At 38.3% G+C, this 19,066-nt stretch overlaps 1 protein-coding gene and 1 long non-coding RNA gene across 5 annotated transcripts in view; one reads left to right on the top strand and one right to left on the bottom strand.

Moving 5' to 3' along the window:
• The window catches only part of LOC139129666 (uncharacterized), a 396,232-nt gene that overhangs the window by 151,885 nt on the left and 225,281 nt on the right, over nt 1-19,066 (top strand). The window lies entirely within an intron of this gene.
• LOC139129653 (tripartite motif-containing protein 2-like) lies at nt 7,064-18,157 on the bottom strand. 4 transcript variants are annotated; one of them, XM_070695321.1, is made up of 2 exons: nt 17,605-18,157; nt 7,064-10,969 (listed from the first exon to the last, which is right to left on the bottom strand). In XM_070695321.1, the coding sequence occupies exon 2, from the start codon at nt 10,956-10,958 to the stop codon at nt 8,937-8,939; it is 2,022 nt and encodes a 673-aa protein (XP_070551422.1). In that variant the 5' UTR covers nt 10,959-10,969; nt 17,605-18,157; the 3' UTR covers nt 7,064-8,936. The 4 variants fall into 4 exon arrangements, with proteins under 4 accessions (XP_070551422.1, XP_070551426.1, XP_070551425.1 ...); XM_070695325.1 differs by lacking the exon at nt 17,605-18,157 and adding an exon at nt 16,003-16,388 and having other exon boundaries at nt 7,882-10,969; XM_070695324.1 differs by lacking the exon at nt 17,605-18,157 and adding an exon at nt 16,068-16,388 and having other exon boundaries at nt 7,882-10,969.

Here is a 19,066-nt window from a genome sequence, read left to right as displayed (position 1 = left end):
CAAACGGAACTTCCTTGCTCAACAAAGAAGGCGTGTGAAACCAAACAACAGTGGGACCGGCCGCGCAAATATGTCATGGCCATGGGGGCGTCCTAGCAGCTCGGCACCGCAAACCAACGTACGGGGCCCACAACCCCACTGCGTGTTGCCATTCCCCAATGTCTTAATCTCTCAGCATGTGAATTAATTTATGTTTTTCCGAAAACCACTGGACCATACACAAATGGCAATTTTTTGTGTTATAAAGTAAACAATAGTAAGTAAAGTACAATACTTTCAAAAATGTATTTTTCTTCCCAGGAAATATTCGTGAGGTAAAAGTCTGGCAGTATGTATAAGTACCGATAGTGCGCCCAGTTTTGATATAAAAGAAAAACAAAAGGAGGGGGGGAAAACGTAATGTCGTTAAATTTGAGAAAGTTGCAAGATCTATGATTTCACAGTTTTTAACTGTTTCGGAATCACTGCTTTGTGTCTTTGATGCCCAATGTTCGGAATAGTTTTGCGCGTCTCCAGCTGTGAGGATGTTAATACCTTATAATCTTCCCTGAGGTCTGTGAAATAGAATGGGGAGGGGGGGGGGGACTGTGGTGCAATTAACAATTTTTGACGTGTGAATACAAATTGGAAAAGTCGACTGCGAAATGGGGGATGACAAAATGGTTTATTGATGGGTCGACTCATTCTGGTCAAATTGATTCCTTTAAAACGTTTACATATTATTCTGCTTTCGATCACTTCATTCATTCGTTCATCCGTTCAGTCCGTTTTTCGTAAATGTTCAATTTACCTGCATCATACCAATGGTTACTACTATTCACAATTGATCCTAACCCTATATGAAATAGATTTCCACTTGCACGACTTTGATTATCTCAGGTACTGAAAATCCGAAAAATCGATAACTTGTTACTTTTTCCTGGAATGCATGTAGGCCTATGCAACAAAACTGATGACTCAGAAAAAAATATAGAAAACGGTATGACAATATGCCACCAAATGCACACTTTCAGCAATTAAGAAATATTAAATCCAATAGAGTTTGTGGATTTTCATCACAGAGTTCTGCAACTTGATTAGGTCCTGCAATCATGCATGCTTTCAACCTAATTTGTTTTTAATTCTTAATTAGCAAATGACCATATTAACATCCTTAACTGGTACCATTTGATCACACATGTTTGCTTGTATAGTTCAGGCTTTTTTCCCTTCTATCTGCATTTTGGCAAACACAATCACGACAAACGAAAAAAGCCACATTTTTCATTGTTTTCCTCTGGAAGACAATCAGACAACTTTAATCAATCAACCTTAATTATACTCAACTCACACTAGCAGAGAGTGTGGTATGGACTAGTAAAGTGGGACACTTCTTTGATCAGGTTATGATGAAATTTAAATCTAATATGGATTTAGATTTTGTGATACACTCCCAGGAATGACTTTATTCCAGTACATTTGCTGAAATGACAAATGTTTCATGTTATTTTTATCTAGTTATCTATGGTCAGAACACCCACAAAATCGCAAATCTGATACAGCTTTGCCTTTCATCTGCAAGTTCCTGGTTCAGATATCTTCTATTTCATCATAAGATTTGCATAATTAATTGTTAGGGTCAGTTTTGCAGTTTCTAGGCAACGTATCAGCTACATGAGACCAAGGTGGACTTATTCGTGTTTTTGAATGTCAAGTTCTATGTATGTCTGTTTTGCACCACAGCTCCTCAGAAATTTTTTTCATCCATTCTACAAAATATTACTTTTTATTAGCTTGTGTTTCGAAAAGTATGCATTCTATCCCCAAGGAATCCAACACTTTTTTCAATTCACAGGAATATTGTTGCGCAATTTTTTTTTGAAGAATTTTTACTGACCAAGTGTTTTACTTCCTTTGTTGACCAACCCCCATAAAAATGAAATGGCCCATTTTTGAAACTTTGTTTGGCACATGAAGAAGTGCTTGAAGTGTTGCAAGGTTTACTGTACGTACCACACAGAATAGTTACTATTCAATTTCTGCAGATGTTCCACTTGTGTACAAGTCAATATTATGTATTCAACAATTTTTCACTTTATATATTTTTCTTCCTTTTTCCTAACAAAGTCCGAGATGACAGATGTAGAATGCCCCTTGGGGACAGATATTCCGATTCTCAAACTTTCACAATATTCTTTTGGTCTTATGGTGCTCATTTTGAAACTTACGGAGTAAAATAAAGTTTTCAACAGCTTTGAAATGTTTTGTGAAGACGTCGTCAGGAACAAGAAAATTAGGATATTAGTAAAATTACCTTTAATTTTTTATATTACCTTTAATTTTACTAAAACTAACTTACCTTTAAAGCAGCTCAAATACAGACTGTGTGAGCTGCTATGAGGTAACAGCAGCATTCACCTATACTTCCTGAGAAAACTAGGATATCGGTAAACGTTACGAAGCACAGGTAGAAAGAAAAAAGTATAATTACCAGTTTCTAAAACTCACAGTTTTAGTCACTTTTATGAGGAAAGTACCATGTATATTCATCGTGTTTCCAACCCCGGTTGCCAACTGCTAAACTTCAATGTAAACTTACATGAAAGTTTGGATGCCGCTTGTGGCAGGGGCAGAGTCCCAGGTAGGGCTCAATATTGTTTGGAAATTTGGAATATGCCACCCAATAGTTGGCGATTCATGCAATCAAAGGGGATTCATGGTGACATTTTTGTCATCTGTACTGATTGCGGTTACCGTAACGTTAGCTGTGTACTACCATCATTTTGTACAGAAAGACCAATTTTCAAACACCCCCCCCCCCACCACCACCGCCCACAAAATGTTGGGAATTACATATGAGAGAGATTAGAATTTGTACACTATACTGATTGAGTTCACTGTAACACCAGCAAATAAACATTTCACAGGAACTGCATGCACGAATGGAAACAAGTTTAGGCCAATTGCATGTTGATTAAATAAATGCTGACATATTCAGCTTCCTGTTCTATCAAACTACAATGTCCCATCAAAGAAACACATATGTTATACATGTGCAAAACTCTGACACATGGATGGCTTTAACAGTCCCTAGCAAACTGGAGTTCACAGAGAGGTCACAGAGAGGTCACTTCATGAGTGAATTTCCCATGAGTCATCAGTCTTCTAGAATTTCAGGAAACCTCTGCAAAAGTCAGATATCTGATGAAGGATCAATGTTTCATTCCAGAAAGAAGTTTAAAATTACATGTTTCAATTACACATGATTATTAGTAAGATTGATTTCCTGGTTTTGATCTGTATAAAGTTCAAACTTACAAATCTTTCTGGTAACAATTGTCTAGTCTGACAAAGAGGACCACAAGGACGGCAATGGGTGTGTTCACTTCCAGAGATTGAAAGTTAATTCCACTACAAATGTTTTAAGGGGAACATCAGTGGAAAAGTGCAATTTGTATACTATAAGAAACTCAGGTGTGATTGTGTGCTGTTAATCTATCTTAGACTAAATTCAGTTCCATTGGTTGTAACTTTTGAAGTATATTTTTTCACTATTTCTCTTCTGTTTGTAAAATGCTGTTTCTAATTCTGCTTCCAAACTCATACATCAAACTCATTAACAGAGCCTGCACACATGTAAATTAGGAAAACCACATCCAGCGATGGTATACCACGAAATTTTGACAAGTTCATGACATATGTGCAAGATCAATAGTGATTGCATATATGGAGTGAACTGATCAAAGTTTAGTGGTGTCTCCATTGTTGAGGTGTTTATCGCTGTTACATTAATATTAAAAATCCAGCGTAAAACGTCGAAAAGGGAATTTTTCCCTTGCTGAGAGCTCGTGCCTGTTCCAACTATGCTTTATGCAAATACAGCATGGTTATTTCACGTCTCGACCAATCAGATTGCTGTATTTGTACCATCAATATACAGCAATCTGATTGGTCAATATGATACACAATATTATTGTTGATGACTGAATTCTAGCCTGGACTAGAATTAATTTATCAACAATACCTGCATATTGTAGACACTTTGTTGTGTTAGTATGCAGGACTAAAAGTTGGTATTTCCACACAGTTTAGGAGTACAAACAAAACCTACTTTTACACGCCGAAAGTCATGAAACTATTGTCAAAAGTTACTGTCTGTTGTCCCTTTAAAAAGCAGTATCAACTTGTTTGTAATAAACAATCAGATCAGCTGTTTACATTTTTATAAAATTATTGCTTTATTTCATAACATCGTTAACTTTCCACAAGTCCTAATACTGCAGCTGCAAAACTGTCCAGACTCTCTTTACTGGTTACTAGTATAATGTCACAATACCTGGATGTTAATACTTCAAAATTTATTGCTTACTTTTTAACACCAACATTACTTACTTTGGCAATGTTCCAAGTTACCAGTATATCAACTTGCATTAATTGTTAATTTCATCAAAAAATTATCTTGTGCTTACAACGTGTTACTGGCATTTATGAAATAGCTGTTAAAAAATTGAAAAAAAATCCCTAAGAAAAATAAAATGTAACAAAACATCTTATATTGTATTAAAAACAAAAACACAATTGAGTGATAGTCATAGTTGTGAAAAAATTAAATAACACATCTGAGTTTTGCTGTTCACACCATGAACAACAGATATTGCCTGGTTAAATTTCATAAACTACAAATTGCACCGCAATGTTGATCACACAGCTCTGACTAGCTATCATTGAATAAAACCACGAAGTCCAAGACTACGTACGGTACTTTGAGTGAATCTAGTGATCCATGAACACTACCTCTAACATTTGGTATAAATTTTCAAGATTTTGTTCTTTGCATAGAGTACACATAGTGATTGTTGAAGGACGTACTTACTTAACGCTCTGACATAAAGTGAGGACTTAACTAATTTAACATCAACATTTTCAGTTGCAAAGTGTGAATACCTCTATACAGGGGAAATAAATGAACAGAGTTAAATTTACTTGTCATTAATCATTATGCTGGCTACAGACACGTACAGACTGCCCTGACAAACTGTACACCATGAATATAGGTCAGCTGGATTTAGAAAGGAGAACAAGAATACACATTTTGGATTATGACAAACATACAATTTTACAAAACAACAAAAAAATTTTTACAAGAAGTTACAGGCAGTCATAATTTAAATCACTCTTTAAATACTTTTTAACCCTTTGAGCACCAAAGTCTATTTTTGTGGCGTTTATAAAATATAACCCCCAGTCAATTTTTTTCAGATTTTTGCCAAAATGTTAATACAAAGCTTTAGCCAATGAAATGTGATGTCCATTTGGTCCAAAATTATCAAAAGAATTACAAACAAGTTCATAAAAATTGCTAAGATGTTGCACTGAATTTTTGGTGGGGAAATATTCTAGCACTCAAAGGGTTAATCTCAATACACTACCATGTCAGTCCACAAGTCAGTGCAAAGCCAGTGGATTCCGACTTGTCGATTAAATAAACTAGAAAACGAATATAATTTTTCTTGTTGAAAATTTTGTTGTCTGTTTAAATATATACACCAATCAGAATAGACAGCAACAAAATATGGCAAAAGGCCTTCTCCTTAAAATATACAGATCTGCAGATTGGCACACACATAATTCTCATCGTGGGTGTGCGAATACAACAATAAATATGAATAATAAACATTACTTTCATAGTGTGAGCTTCTCCAACAGAGTTGTAAAAATGTTGTCAAAATTCTATTCAGTTTTTTGCTGGGTTAAATCTTGCACAGGGTTATTTTGTGACCCGTGGCATTCGAGCACACATTAATTTGTTTTATCTCAGTGAGTGAACGCAGAATAATTGGCAGCCATTTTGAATTTCATGACAGGCAAACCTTATCATTTTGTGAAATGGCTCTAAACTTAGTAAACATTGTCTCATAGCACAAAGTATAAACCGTTAATACTGTTATCAGAGCTCAACATTTTAAATATATTTTGGAAAACTTCAACTCAAAATTTTACTTCAGTTTCTCACTGAGATAAAAGATCACGGCAAACTAATTACATAGGTCATGCAAATTTATTTCCGTGTACTGCTCTCCATTGAAATTTTAATATCACATTTCAATTTCCTGCCTGGATAAATCTGATCACGTTTTCTGTTGTTATAATAAGACATGACACAATGACATGTATGAGTTGCCATGCCTGGCTTATCTATTGGTCTTAGCATGGACTTCCTTATTTATACTGTATATCATGCGTCATTTCATAATTTGTTTTTTCAGCAGCCAGTTTTTATTGAGAGATTTCTCCCAGGTACATGTTACCGGGGTTGTCTCTCTGATATCAATGTGATCCTATTAGGGGTTAACAGAAATGGTATTCTTGCCAAACTTTGGCGATTCCCAAACACACTATTCAGCATTGTTGACTAAATGTATAATAATCTACAATTTCTCAATTATGTTGGAATACTCTGTAGTTTTACGGTTGTTGACACGACTTGATTTTCTTTTTTTTGATATGGCCATTGTTCTGTTGACAAGTGAATTCCTGGTGGGACAGAAAGGCGCAACCAACACTGGACCACTTCTCCCCTATGAAAACAATCAGGTTTTCTTAGAGGGCCCTGCTATAGCTTTGTGAAGCATCTGGGCCCCCTAGGATTATGTTGGTTTGTCAAATCAAGTAATATATATATATATATATATATATATATATATATATATATATATATATATATATATATATATATATATTATATATGTGGACCAATTGTAATATTTATTCCTCTGACTGGAATTCAACTGTTAACAGTAGCAGTATGCACCTATTCATTACAGGCTGTGTTGACAAGCTGGGTTTCCAGTAATAGATCAAGACCCTACATTTCACAGACAAATTGTAATCAAAGCAGTCTTTCTAGAGTAATTGACAGGCAAAATTATTTTGGTCAGTTTCTAATGTAGCTACTGCTCATGTTTTCCTATTTGGATGACGCTTAGATGTTATAATCTCAGTGAACTAAAAACGTATTAATTATATAAGATGACTATTATTGCTATTGCTTAATTAAATATAGTTTGGGTTGGTATTTGTCTTGTTCTGATATAAAAATAACTGATATCATTGTATTTTTAGAGATTTATTATTTAACCTGGCAGTATATGTTTAAATACGTAGCTTTCAATTCATGGAAAAAAACTGAGTTTGAATCAGACAGCTAGGAGTTAAATCACAATGTTTTTCCACCGATAATACAATTATTAATAAGCTAAGCATATAGTTCACACTTCATTATCAAGTTTCTAAAATCGAGAAGGAGTGTTCAAAAATATTGTATGTACATTTTGTGTAATCTGTAAAACAAACTGAGAGTTTGAACATGAGGATGGAGTTTGAGACAACTGGTATGTTGTGCAGTAACTGTATCACAGTTGACACAACTAACTTATGTTTCAGCCGAAAGACAAATTAGCTAATTATCAAACAGGTTGGTTGACTAAATGGAGACTTTAAAGGATAATTACTAGGGTATTTGTTTATTTCAACATGAAACCAGAACATGAAACCAGATATGGAGGCACCAATTCCTTGATTTGGTGGCAAAATGTGTACACACAGTTTTGTTGATGGTTATGATAATATAGCCCACATTAATTTGAGACATACATGTACATGTATGGGTCGAAGTGCTACAAGGTATTCAACAGTAAAAACCAATGAAGGAATAACTAGGGCAGTACCTGCCATTAGAAAGTGATTATTTAAAATTTCACTCAAACTTTCTTTAATGAAACTTTCGACTATTCTCTTACCAAACAAAAATCAGGGGTCACCGTGCAAAGTTGGGTTCCAGAGATACAAATTACCCAACATTTACCGGTATTTGAAATTTAAAATGGCTGCTGGTACTGTGAAAAAATAAAATTTTCGCAAAAATGAATAGTCAAATTTTTCTTAATTCCAGAATGGTAAAATGAGCATCTATAAGCAGTAGACCAGAAAAATTTTTGAAAAACATGAGAGTCCAAATATAGTTCCCCTGCGAATTTTAGGTTAATTATCAGTGACGTTGTGTACACATTATGGTTACCACTCTATCAAGTCAGTGCAACCTAATCCAGATCCACTTCGTCTGTTTGTTGTTGAAATGGACAAGTTCCTTGATAATTACTAATCAAAGCCTCAATATGTCGACAAACCGGTGAGGTAATTGGCTTGTATGCTGTACGGATGTTACGTTAGCTGACACTGTTGATGTATTAGTTTCAATACATCTTGTACTGACACTTCCCGAAATTTGTGCATTAAAATTGCTGCGTTTCAAGTCCTTATCATAGGGTTAAAGCCATCGCCTTCAAAATTTCATGCCCGAGGTATCAATGGTGTTAATATTCTGTCTAAAATGTGACATACACCTGGTTGAAGATTGCCTTCTCTGTAGCACTCCCTTCAGAAATTCATGCGAGTACTTCAAAGATGTAATTTAGTAGTATGTAAACATAACAAATTTTTTTGCATGAAAGTGTCATTCACGTCTTACAATTGTAAGCTTACAGCAGTGTGCTTATGGCTGATAACTATAGACGTATTACAACCTGGTTACTTCATCCAGATAAATTCATAACAATCTTAGATATATTGTCTTAACCATAAAATGATGTTAGAGGATGACACTGTTGTAAAATGAACACTATTTATTTCATGCAGGTGTCCTTTGCATTGCACCAGGCATTCTCATCCAATCAACTGATTGACTTAAAATATTGTTTGAAGCAATACGGGCCAAATTTCCACCCGATCTATTTTGTGTGAATTTGCATCAATCTGCTTAATGTTGGTCTTAAAGATAATCTCACTTTGGCTGCTCTGAGAATATTAAACTCTTTTCACTTTCAGTCTGACAATTAAGACTGTACATAAGGACAAGGAAGGGAAATCCGAGATCAGTCAATCCCTGCATCCAGCTGTATTCAGTCAAGATCGTGTGTGTCAAACACGGTGACCACAGTTGAGGACATCAAGGAATGCTGGGAATGGTGAGTCACGACGACGTCGTACGGCTTCCTGGGGCTGACGGCAATCCCGGTGACATACCACAGAGCCTCAGTGCCATCTCCGAGTAGACCGATGAACAGCCCATCCGATGTGAATATCTGCACTTTGTGGTTGCTGCAGACGTACACGTTGTCATGATGATCCAAGGCCATGCCTCTTGGGTACTCTAATTCTCCCATGCCGCTGCCAAGCCCTCCGAAACAGAATTTGAATCTTCCATCCAAATCAAACACCTGAATGCGATGGTTGTAGTAGTCGCTGACCATGACATCGTCAGTGCTCGTGACCACAACAGACCACGGGTACTTGAAATGACCATCCCCACCACCGAACCTCCCGAACTTTTTCAGATACCGACCGTTACGGTCATATATGAACACGCAGTGCAACTGGATATCTGAGACGAATAGACGACCACTTCTTGAGCTGGCAACGCTGATTGGCGACTTCATTGCATTGTTACCGAACTCAAATTTCTTCTTTCCCTGGACATCGCAAACGATTATACGGCACTTTTCAATATCCGTAATGGCAACGTGGTCACTGTCTATCGCGTGAATCTCACGGGGTTCAAATTCCTCGTCATCGTCGGTGGACGAGAAATGCCTCAAGTATTTACAATCTCTGTTCAACACTACGATGCCTCGCAAAGTGTCGCCTGCTATCACTTCACCTTGTGTTGTAATGGCAACGCCCAAAGGCAGGATAAGCTTAGCAGCGGGATCATCAACACCCCCGACGGAGAACTTTCTCTCAAAGTGGAGCCGTTTGGTGACCGACAGGGATTCATCAATTAGCCCCATGTTCGAGTTCACATTCAATTCATCCACTGCTTCAAAGATCGAGCCTTTTTCTAAATGGCCAACACCTTTGCGTTTCACGTCTTCCATAATGCTTCGGTTCGCCGAGAAGATCAGCACTTCCCCATCGTAGAAGTTGTTTCTGTCTCGCGACGCGAAATGATGCGGGTGACCATTGCTGGTGCCGCTTTCACTATTCATGATCCTGTGCCTGAGAATACCGTTGTGGTTCAGGAGGGAGGGCTTATATTGCATTCTTTCGTGCAGCTGTCTCTTCACGAGGGAGTAGCTGTCCAGAACTTCGTTGGTGAGTTCCTCCTCTTGTCGATTCACTTCCTCTCGTAATTCATCCGCCCAACTTTTTATATCGCTGACTGTGACCTTGGTCCGCCATTCCAATTCCCTCTCCCATTTCTGGATATCTTCAAGGTCACTGGCGTCCGCCGGTGACGTGTAAGTTTCTTCGATTGTCTTTCTCATGATTGCATTGTTGTTGGGTTCTTCGAAGAGGCTGAAGAGTTCGTGTGGTTCGTTTTTGTGGTATGTGTATTGACACTTGTCGCACAGCGCCACTTTGCAGGTATGACACAAATATTTCAAGACCATCCCTTGGTGCATCGGACACATTTCATTGTTCACAGGGCTGGAAGCAGACCCGCCCCGATGCTGTGAATTTGATAACCTCCTTGGGCTCTGACTACCGTAAATTCTCTCTGTTTTGCTGCGCAGCGTTTCCCTATAGCTGTCCTCCATGGCGTGATCGTCGCTTTTTGGCTGCGGACTGTACTTGTTTCCCTTATATCCAATCTGCTGCAATGGCCGCGACCGACTTCTGAAGCTCGACCCAAAGAAGACGCTGTCATCCGACGCATAGCTTTCGCGTGACCTGGCCCTCCCGAGCCAGGGTCGCATGTCCGGGATGGCCGGCACTCCTCCCATTGGCAGACGATGGACACTCTCACATGTCAGGCATTTGAGTCGGCCCGCAAGAGAAACAGCAACGTGGAGCATACAATCGTAGCAGAAGGGATGAGAGCACGGAAGCACTTTCAAATTTTCAAAATTTTCTTTGCATCCAGGACACTGGAGAAGTTCATCTGACGATGCAACACTGCTACTGTCGTGAAAGAATGCCATTTTTTTAAGTCCTGAAGAAAAGAAATGAAATTTTATCAGCTTTGTCCTTACAAAATGCAAATCTGGCAAAAAGAGAATGCGCAAAAATGAGGAAACACAGGAATTAAGAAATGTAAACTGTAAACAAAATTTGCACATCACTAACAATAAATATACAGGTTATTCATTCATGTGAATTTCAGCAGTAATGAGAATACTTGAAATTAATTGAAGCAAATTCAGCACTGCCAGTGGCAATACATTAATAAAACAACACATTCCAAAAACGTTTTGTGTGATGTGGGATTGTAAATGACAAAAGGGGACACAATAAAGCTTGACATGCCAAAAATGTGCCATTGTGAAAACTTGAATTTCCGGCATGCAATTACTGATGTCTTATGCCTGTCTGTTCCAACCTTTACATTTCTGAGGCTGGACAATGGTGCTAGACTAAAACCATATTCACTGAAGTACAAATGGGGGGGCTTGCTCCAAGATTAAACTGACCCGTACTTATCAACACCTGCTAAGATCTTTCAGACACTTTGAGTCACTGCGGTCAATCCATACCTGTGTTGATCTAACCCACCAATATGACTTTTTGTCAGCATACCAGGGTCACCCTGTCTGCAAGGATTTATTTCTGTAAAGATCTTCAGAGTTCAGCTTTACTAAAACCTCTTTCAGAGACACTGGGCCATCACACTATGAAAAGGGTATGTCTCAGTTTGCAGCAAAAAAGGTGCATACAGACAAAAATGATCACATTTACCAAAACGCCCTGTATTTGCATGTGTTTATCCCTTTGAGTGCTGTAATTGTTCCCAACAAAATTTTAGAGCAACATTTTTACCAATTTTTATGAATTTTTCCGTAATTTTTCAATAATTTTGGACCAAATGGACGTCACATTTCATTGGCTACAGTTTGTTATCAAAATTTTGACAAAAATCTGAAAAAAATTGACTGGAGTATATTTTATAAAGGTGATAATAATTGACTTTGGTGCTCAAAGGGTTAAACGAGTAATTTTTTTAAGAAAAGCAGAAGCGCAAGCTGCTTGTTTTTTCCTTTAGAAGAGATACAGATATACTGATTTTAACTTTTAAGAGACTAAACTAATATCCAAGTTTCCCTTGCCGCAAGTGGTCTACCCCACAATGACTATACTAACTGTTAGTCCTTGCATAAAAATTGATAAGGAAGTATTCGTATGTTAGCCCGTCTTCTGGGCAATGCGCAAACTAAGAATAATAAATGATACTAATTTTAATAATTTATTTCACATCGTAAATAAAATCCACAGAGACGGTGGTCACTGATAGTTATTACTTTCAGGCCTTGGACAAGTAGTATCAGGGTAATTCTGCTAAGTTGCCTGAAAGTCAGGACCGTGTTCTCCAGAGCTCGGAAAACTAAAAATGCATAATTTGCAAATTCTATTGTTCTTAAAGTGTATTATTTTGCACAGACATTAACATGAATAGACTGCTCCGCCCATCCCTTAAAATTCCCTTGTTGAGAACTCTGCTGCCAGTGCTGGCGTAATGGGGTTAAAAATATAACAAATGATTGATTCAGCTTATAACCTCACATTGGTATACCAAATGTGAGCTAAAAACAGAAACAGTAAATGCAAGATCTGTAAATTAAAAGAAGGAAAGATAGCAAAATCCATTTTCAAGAAATGTTTGAAAACATTGGAATTATCCGAGCATCAGGTTTTGAGAAGAACAGCATTTCATAAAACTTGGAGAAACAACACTGGATGACCTGCCACGATTTTTCCCTTTTTTTTTCTTTCGCTGTAACGACACAAACTTTAAAATAGTAAGCAGAAGTGGAACATAAACTATGCCTCAGGACATAGATAGTGACTAACTCATGGATATCAGACTGCCCTGGGAGCCATGCTAATTGCAAGTCAAGTATTTTCAATCATTGATAATGGTACGTATCCAATTCAAGATATCGACCGAGATTCACACCAAGATTTTGCAAAGCAAAAGACAACATTCGCATAATGGCTATATTTATTGATGAGTCACACTAAAAAGCCACTTTGCTGTTGTCCTCCAAATATGATATAAACATAATATTATATATTTATAAACATTTATGACTCTTGTTTCCTTGCTGATAAGGTTTTATATGATCTCTGGCTACATGATTAGGCCGGAATAAAAATGCTCATTTCCTGTGACAAACTTCCAAGAAATAGGGTAGGTCAGTGTGTTTGAGTGCACTGAGAAACTGGAATGGGCAAAAGCAAAATTGTCGAAAAGTAATAAAATTTAACTTTAGTGGGCGTGAATTTAAAATGGGTAGGCAAGTGTCACATTAGAAGATATTTTTTTGCCTCACATATTGTAATACATAATCTTTCACAGGGTGAAAACAAAACAATTTCCTGGCTAATACATGTGTAATTGTTACAATTTTTCAACAACACTACACCAGTTTAATGGTGTATCTTTAACACCTTTCTAAAACTTTCAGCTTGAGGTGATTTACTGTAAAAATTTCACTGGCATGCGGCATGCCTGTACGGGGTTTCCATCACGTTATAGGGAAAATATTCTCAATATTTTCATAATTTGTATCCTGGTAATGCATTCTTTTGTTCCCCTACTCCTCACCCCCCCCCCTCCCCCCAGCTGAGCATAGTGGGAGGTGCTAGATATGGGTAGCTTAACATTGCAAACTACAGCGCTTTTTGCCAAATATTACTTTTTCTGCAAAAAAATCCATTCAATTTGTGGTGGTTTCTTCACTAAAGATTGAAACATTGGTAGGGTTTACTGTTTAGCATTATAAGCAGGGAAAGTTGCTTACAAAAGAAGAGAAAATTTATGCAAATATATGCAAATTGCTTTATTTCCTGGCTTCTTTTTTTCTCACATTATCAATATTTCAAACGAATATCAAACTGTGTTAAATTTTTGCATTTCATTTGTAAATACTATATAACAAATCAATTTCCTTTGGCGATAACAATCTTATATTTGGACTAAGAGTCATCTAAATTTTGCTTCTCATGATTTTAATCACTTCTGTTGAATGCCAGTATTTCAATGATGCAAGACAAAATTGCCATTTCTTAGTTTCATAAAGATGCCAAGCTTATAATACCAAAGTTAAGGTTTTTTACCCCATATGTATACTCCTGTCATCCTTTTTAATAAACTATGGCTACCACACTTAACTTTACATTCTCTGCTTTTAAAAATATATATTGCTCTCAAAAAAGGCATGCTGGTTATGTGCAATGAACTTTATGGTGATATGCACCTTGAAATTGAAAGACAAACACTTGCTCAAACTTTCCTCCAGTGGACCTTAACCCTTTCACCACCATGGTTTGTGCCAAATCCACTGTTTTCTATGGTAAAGTTGGACCTGTACACAGGGAACTGGGGGTGAAAGGGTTAAACAATGCCCTTTCAAGATCAGGGATAAAAATCAGGTGTCACCATGTAAAATTTGGTACTTGAGAAATAGATTTCCCTTTATGTACCGACACTTGAAATTCAAAATGACCACATCCCTATGTTTACTCTGTGGTAAAAAAGCAAATTTTCACAAAATTAATAAGCCAGTGAAAACTTTATTTTCCCCGTGAATTTCAAAATAAGACACTCCAAGCAGGGGACTAAAAAAGTACGGTAAAAGTTTGATAGATTGAATATCTGTCCTATACTACTTCAACAAGTACATTAGACCCTTGGACTCAAGGGTGTGTATATTCTATATTCAGGGTTCGAAATACCCGTGGTCATGCGTCAAAAGACCACCAATTATCTCATTTGGACCACCAGATTCTATTTTGGGTGGTCAATCTTGACCACCAAGTTTTTGGAGGTCACAATAGTGCACTGCAGAGCTGTAAATCTTACATGCCTCTCACAGTTTATTGCTAGGAGTATCCAGAAACAATATATCGTCCTCAGAGATAGATATTTTAGCAGTTATGTAGTACACGTCTTGTCTGTTCAATCACAGTCCCTCCATTGTGGTTCAATGTCAGTCCTTCAACCCCACTCCACTACTCAACTGAGTGTTCCTTTGGATAGACAATGTCTCTCTTTGTTTTACTGTTTACTGCTATGATTATTGTGATAAAGTCTGCAAACGTTGAATAACATCTCCTAGCAAATTTCGTCTAGTCATTAAAGTGACACAGATCAATGTACAAAACTCTTACAAAACTTCATAATAATCCAAAAAAATGCAATAATTGTCATGTTATCAGCAGTAATTGTCATTCTTTATTACACAGTAATTCTGTCAAAACTTAAAATCTGTAACTCAAGTCCTTTGCATATAACCAGTCAGTCAGTCACTCATGCAGCATGCAGTCAAGTTGATCTGTAAATGACTGAAAATTTTCCAGTGGATTTACTGGGCATCCAACATACATGTAAACCAACTTAACATGTGTAGCAGCATGGTGAAATGGTTCCAAAACAGCATGTACAGCCCACTATTCACCCCATGGACCCCAACCTCCACAAGATTTACACTCTGATATGATCAATTTTTTTGACCACCAAAATTTGAATCTGGTGGTCAAACTTGACCACCAAACAAAAAAATAAATTTCGAACCCTGATATTGACCAGCTGACAAACACAATAATATAATGTGCATAATATACAATGTGACAGTCCAGGCTGGTATGAATTTTCCAACAATATAGTATTGTATTTGTTACAATACTATATTGTTGGAAAATTCATACCAGCCTGGACTGAAATTCAGTTGCCTTGACAGCAATAACTCTGGACACCAAACATATACAAAAAAAGATGAAAGCAATAGCCTGTAGCACAGACATTTTGACGTGATTTGGGAAGTGGAACAAGAAAACACATTTTACAAACAAGAGAAGTAATATCATGAAATCTAAATGAAAAATTGCAGCGTCCTACATGTAAAGTACGGAGGACTCCAAAGTATTAAATGTGTTACTCACAAATGTTGTCAACCACCACCATCCGTGTGCACCCGTTCGAAAATCGTGGAATCAAGAAGTTTGTGTACGCGTGTTTTGTTGGCTTACCGAATTTATGAGAAAGCCACAGCTAGCACAATACTACACGGAAATGTATCCTGCAACCCACTCACTTCTATTAGTATTATCCGGCTAGAGTTCATGGCCTCTTTGCCCTCACGTACGTCATTGCACCAACCGGTATACTCCAACACGAACTGAGGCAGAGCTAAGGTCGGGAGGTCGATGTAAGCTCTCGCCTCTACACTCGTTGATACCGTGTCATGACAGCTCACGCACACGCCCCACCTTCATTTGCGTCATGACAGAAAATTAATTCATCTGTGATTTCTGAAACTGTATCCTCTTCGAACGTCAGATGTACACCGCCCAAAATTGACCTTTGGTTCAGAGTGTGCCCCCAGTAATCCTGTCATAGGAGACTAAATTGCCCGAAAACTTAAACTGCCGCCTACCGGTACGCTGTCTGAGTAACCTTTGACCCACAAGCACTTGAGCTCACATAGCGGTAGTCACGCGTTACAAATTTAATTACAGTGTATGGTATACATTATGCTAATTGAACCTAATGGCCAAGTTTTAGCGCCAGTTTTATCCAGCCATTGGCATAGAATGACCTCAATTAACCGATTTACGTCATAAATCACTACGGGTGACACACTTGGATGTCGTGGTATCCCTTCATACCTGATCCTCAGTTTCTCATGGTTTGTCCCCAATTTTACAGTGCGCAATCAAAAGATTTCGGAAGGGCCGGGGGACGTAAAGGACACGCGTCCCCGAGCAACAGAAGAGATGCAAAACTCACTGAAATCTAGCTGGGATCGAATCACAAACTTGTGGGAAGTTTAACTTCAGTTAGGTTTGCTTTGTACCACACAGAGCTTATTACCTAATAAAAATCAGTGCCTCTTTAACTTTATGACAGACTTCGAAAGAAATATTTTCGTGTGTGACGAACCTATCTGCCGCTGGCAAGCATGGTGGTCGACCCCTTCCTTTGAATGTACATAGATCGTTCGCTTTGATGGTGCAGTGCCAGTTATTACGACTCGGGCAGGCCTACTCGCCGACAGAAATCAACCCCACGACAGTTGTCATGTTCACATTATCTTGGGATACAACTACTGTAAGCTTAGTTTCATTCAAGAAGCTTATTTAGTTTCATGGCTATTGGTGCGGGCGCCCAAGATACCGCCCATATCACTGTGAGTTTAATACAATACTGATAAACCGAACCCTGAACACGGCGTCCGCCCACGGTGCGTGATCACTTCCGATGTTGAAACACCCGCGGGAAGCGGAAGTACAACGCTTATGCCGTGGCACTCACAGTAATTCAAATAAGATCTCCTTGCTAATAATCGCTCTTTATCTATAAACTGACAGTTGAATCCAAGCCACAACTACCTTCTTTCAAACAAAAGTTCTATGAGTCCGCCATCGCCAGATGCCAACAAGTTTTAATAGCAGTGAGCTCCAATGCACGATGAATGCAACCTCACTTCCGCCTTATCAGCATAATGATCAACCATATAGCGATATACACGGTTTATACATGGCCCTGGTGGTTACCAGCTGAGTAGCAACTGTAAGTAGGGCCTACAAGTATGTCGGTCACCAGGAAAGACTAAACTATTTCGCACCTACCGAAATCTAGAATTCAGACGTCCCAGTTCACACCAGTGTCCCGATTGTGTTGATCTTGTTACTGTGCCACTGGTGCTCCAGTAATACACCAGTACTGCTCACACAAAAACTTAGATCAAAAGGCCCGAGTAAACAGGGTCCATCTCGAGATATTGAATCTCCCTAGATAGTATCGGGTAGTGCGTGCATGTCCCCCGATACGAGCGAGTCTTGTTCAGCGATTGTAGCCCGATTTTCACGCTTCGTGGTTCGGTTCCACCCACTCCTGCAGTCGCGGAAGTTTCGTTCGTTGCATTGAATGGTAACGTCTTATATAATTCCCGTTCCTGTTGGCCACCACGGATTATATACTGCTACCAGATTTTTAAATGCGCAGAGGTCGTTTGGTACAACTTGTATACGTGATCGTCGATCGAATGTGCTCTCTCAGCGGGTTCCTGGCAAATATCAGCGTCGGTTGGTCACCATGGTTAATTATTAAACCCGGAGTTTTGACAGTTATGCTATTCAGTCAGAAATTCACAATCCAAAGCGGATCGTATCAGACTGGCAGATGGCAGTGTGGGTAATGCCCGACCACCTGTTGACCTAGAAAGTGACTCGGCTGGCGAAGTTAATGGACTCTGATCGGCGTTTAAGAAGCTTTGCATATATCGGGAATTGTTTGTGTTTTAATGTGTTTGGACACAGCAAAAGACGCCGGTGGGCTTTATGAGGGCGAGCTGACCGAATTTACATACATGACGGTGTGGTCGCATGCATAATACAGCGTCTTGCCATGGGTAGGGGAACTTGATCGATCAGAGTCGGGCGATCGATTAAGGCATTAATGTTTGACACGTGTAATCCGCAGACAAGTTCTTTTACAATTTTGTTCCATACGTCATTGCGGTTCGATTAACCATACCACTGATCAGATGTGAATGCAACGCCAGCTGTAATTTGTATCACTATTCATTGTGTTCTGTTGACTACTAATGGGGCGAGGGAAAGATCAGTGGATATCGGGGGCGGGGGGGGGTAGGGTTGGCATTGTGCATAAGTCTAAGGAGTTCAACTTTTTTACATTGTACGAGGGTCGATTTCAAATTATACAATGTCTACAGTACTCCCTAACGGTTTATGCAAATTAAAATGATTGGCAAGTATTGGAGAAAACGTACTTTCTGGCATTCACTGGGAAATGAACAATTGAAAACTTTCTAAAAAGCTACATATAAACAAAGTCCTCTTTAGTAAGCATCAATATTGTCTATCCAATACTAAAAACTTTTATACACTATGATGATTGCAAAAATTAGCGCGACGAGATTAAAGTTTACCCGAAAACAGGGCTTGAATCACCAACACCCCTCTGGGACACAGATATTCCAATGAAAGCTACACTTTCAACCTCTGTCGGCAACTGTATTTATATGGGTCGATGTCTTCCATATATGTCCTTCCCCTTTTAAGATAAATG

The sequence above is a fragment of the Ptychodera flava genome, chromosome 3, assembly GCF_041260155.1.
Source record: "Ptychodera flava strain L36383 chromosome 3, AS_Pfla_20210202, whole genome shotgun sequence".
NCBI lineage: Eukaryota > Metazoa > Hemichordata > Enteropneusta > Ptychoderidae > Ptychodera > Ptychodera flava.
Note: the sequence above shows the minus strand (reverse complement) of the source record. Positions and strands in the feature narration are given on the sequence as shown.

What these genes read in the sequence shown, in the direction of transcription:
- LOC139129653 (XM_070695321.1), bottom strand. Translation starts at nt 10,958, where the DNA reads ATGGCATTCTTTCACGACAGTAGCAGTGTTGCATCGTCAGATGAACTT.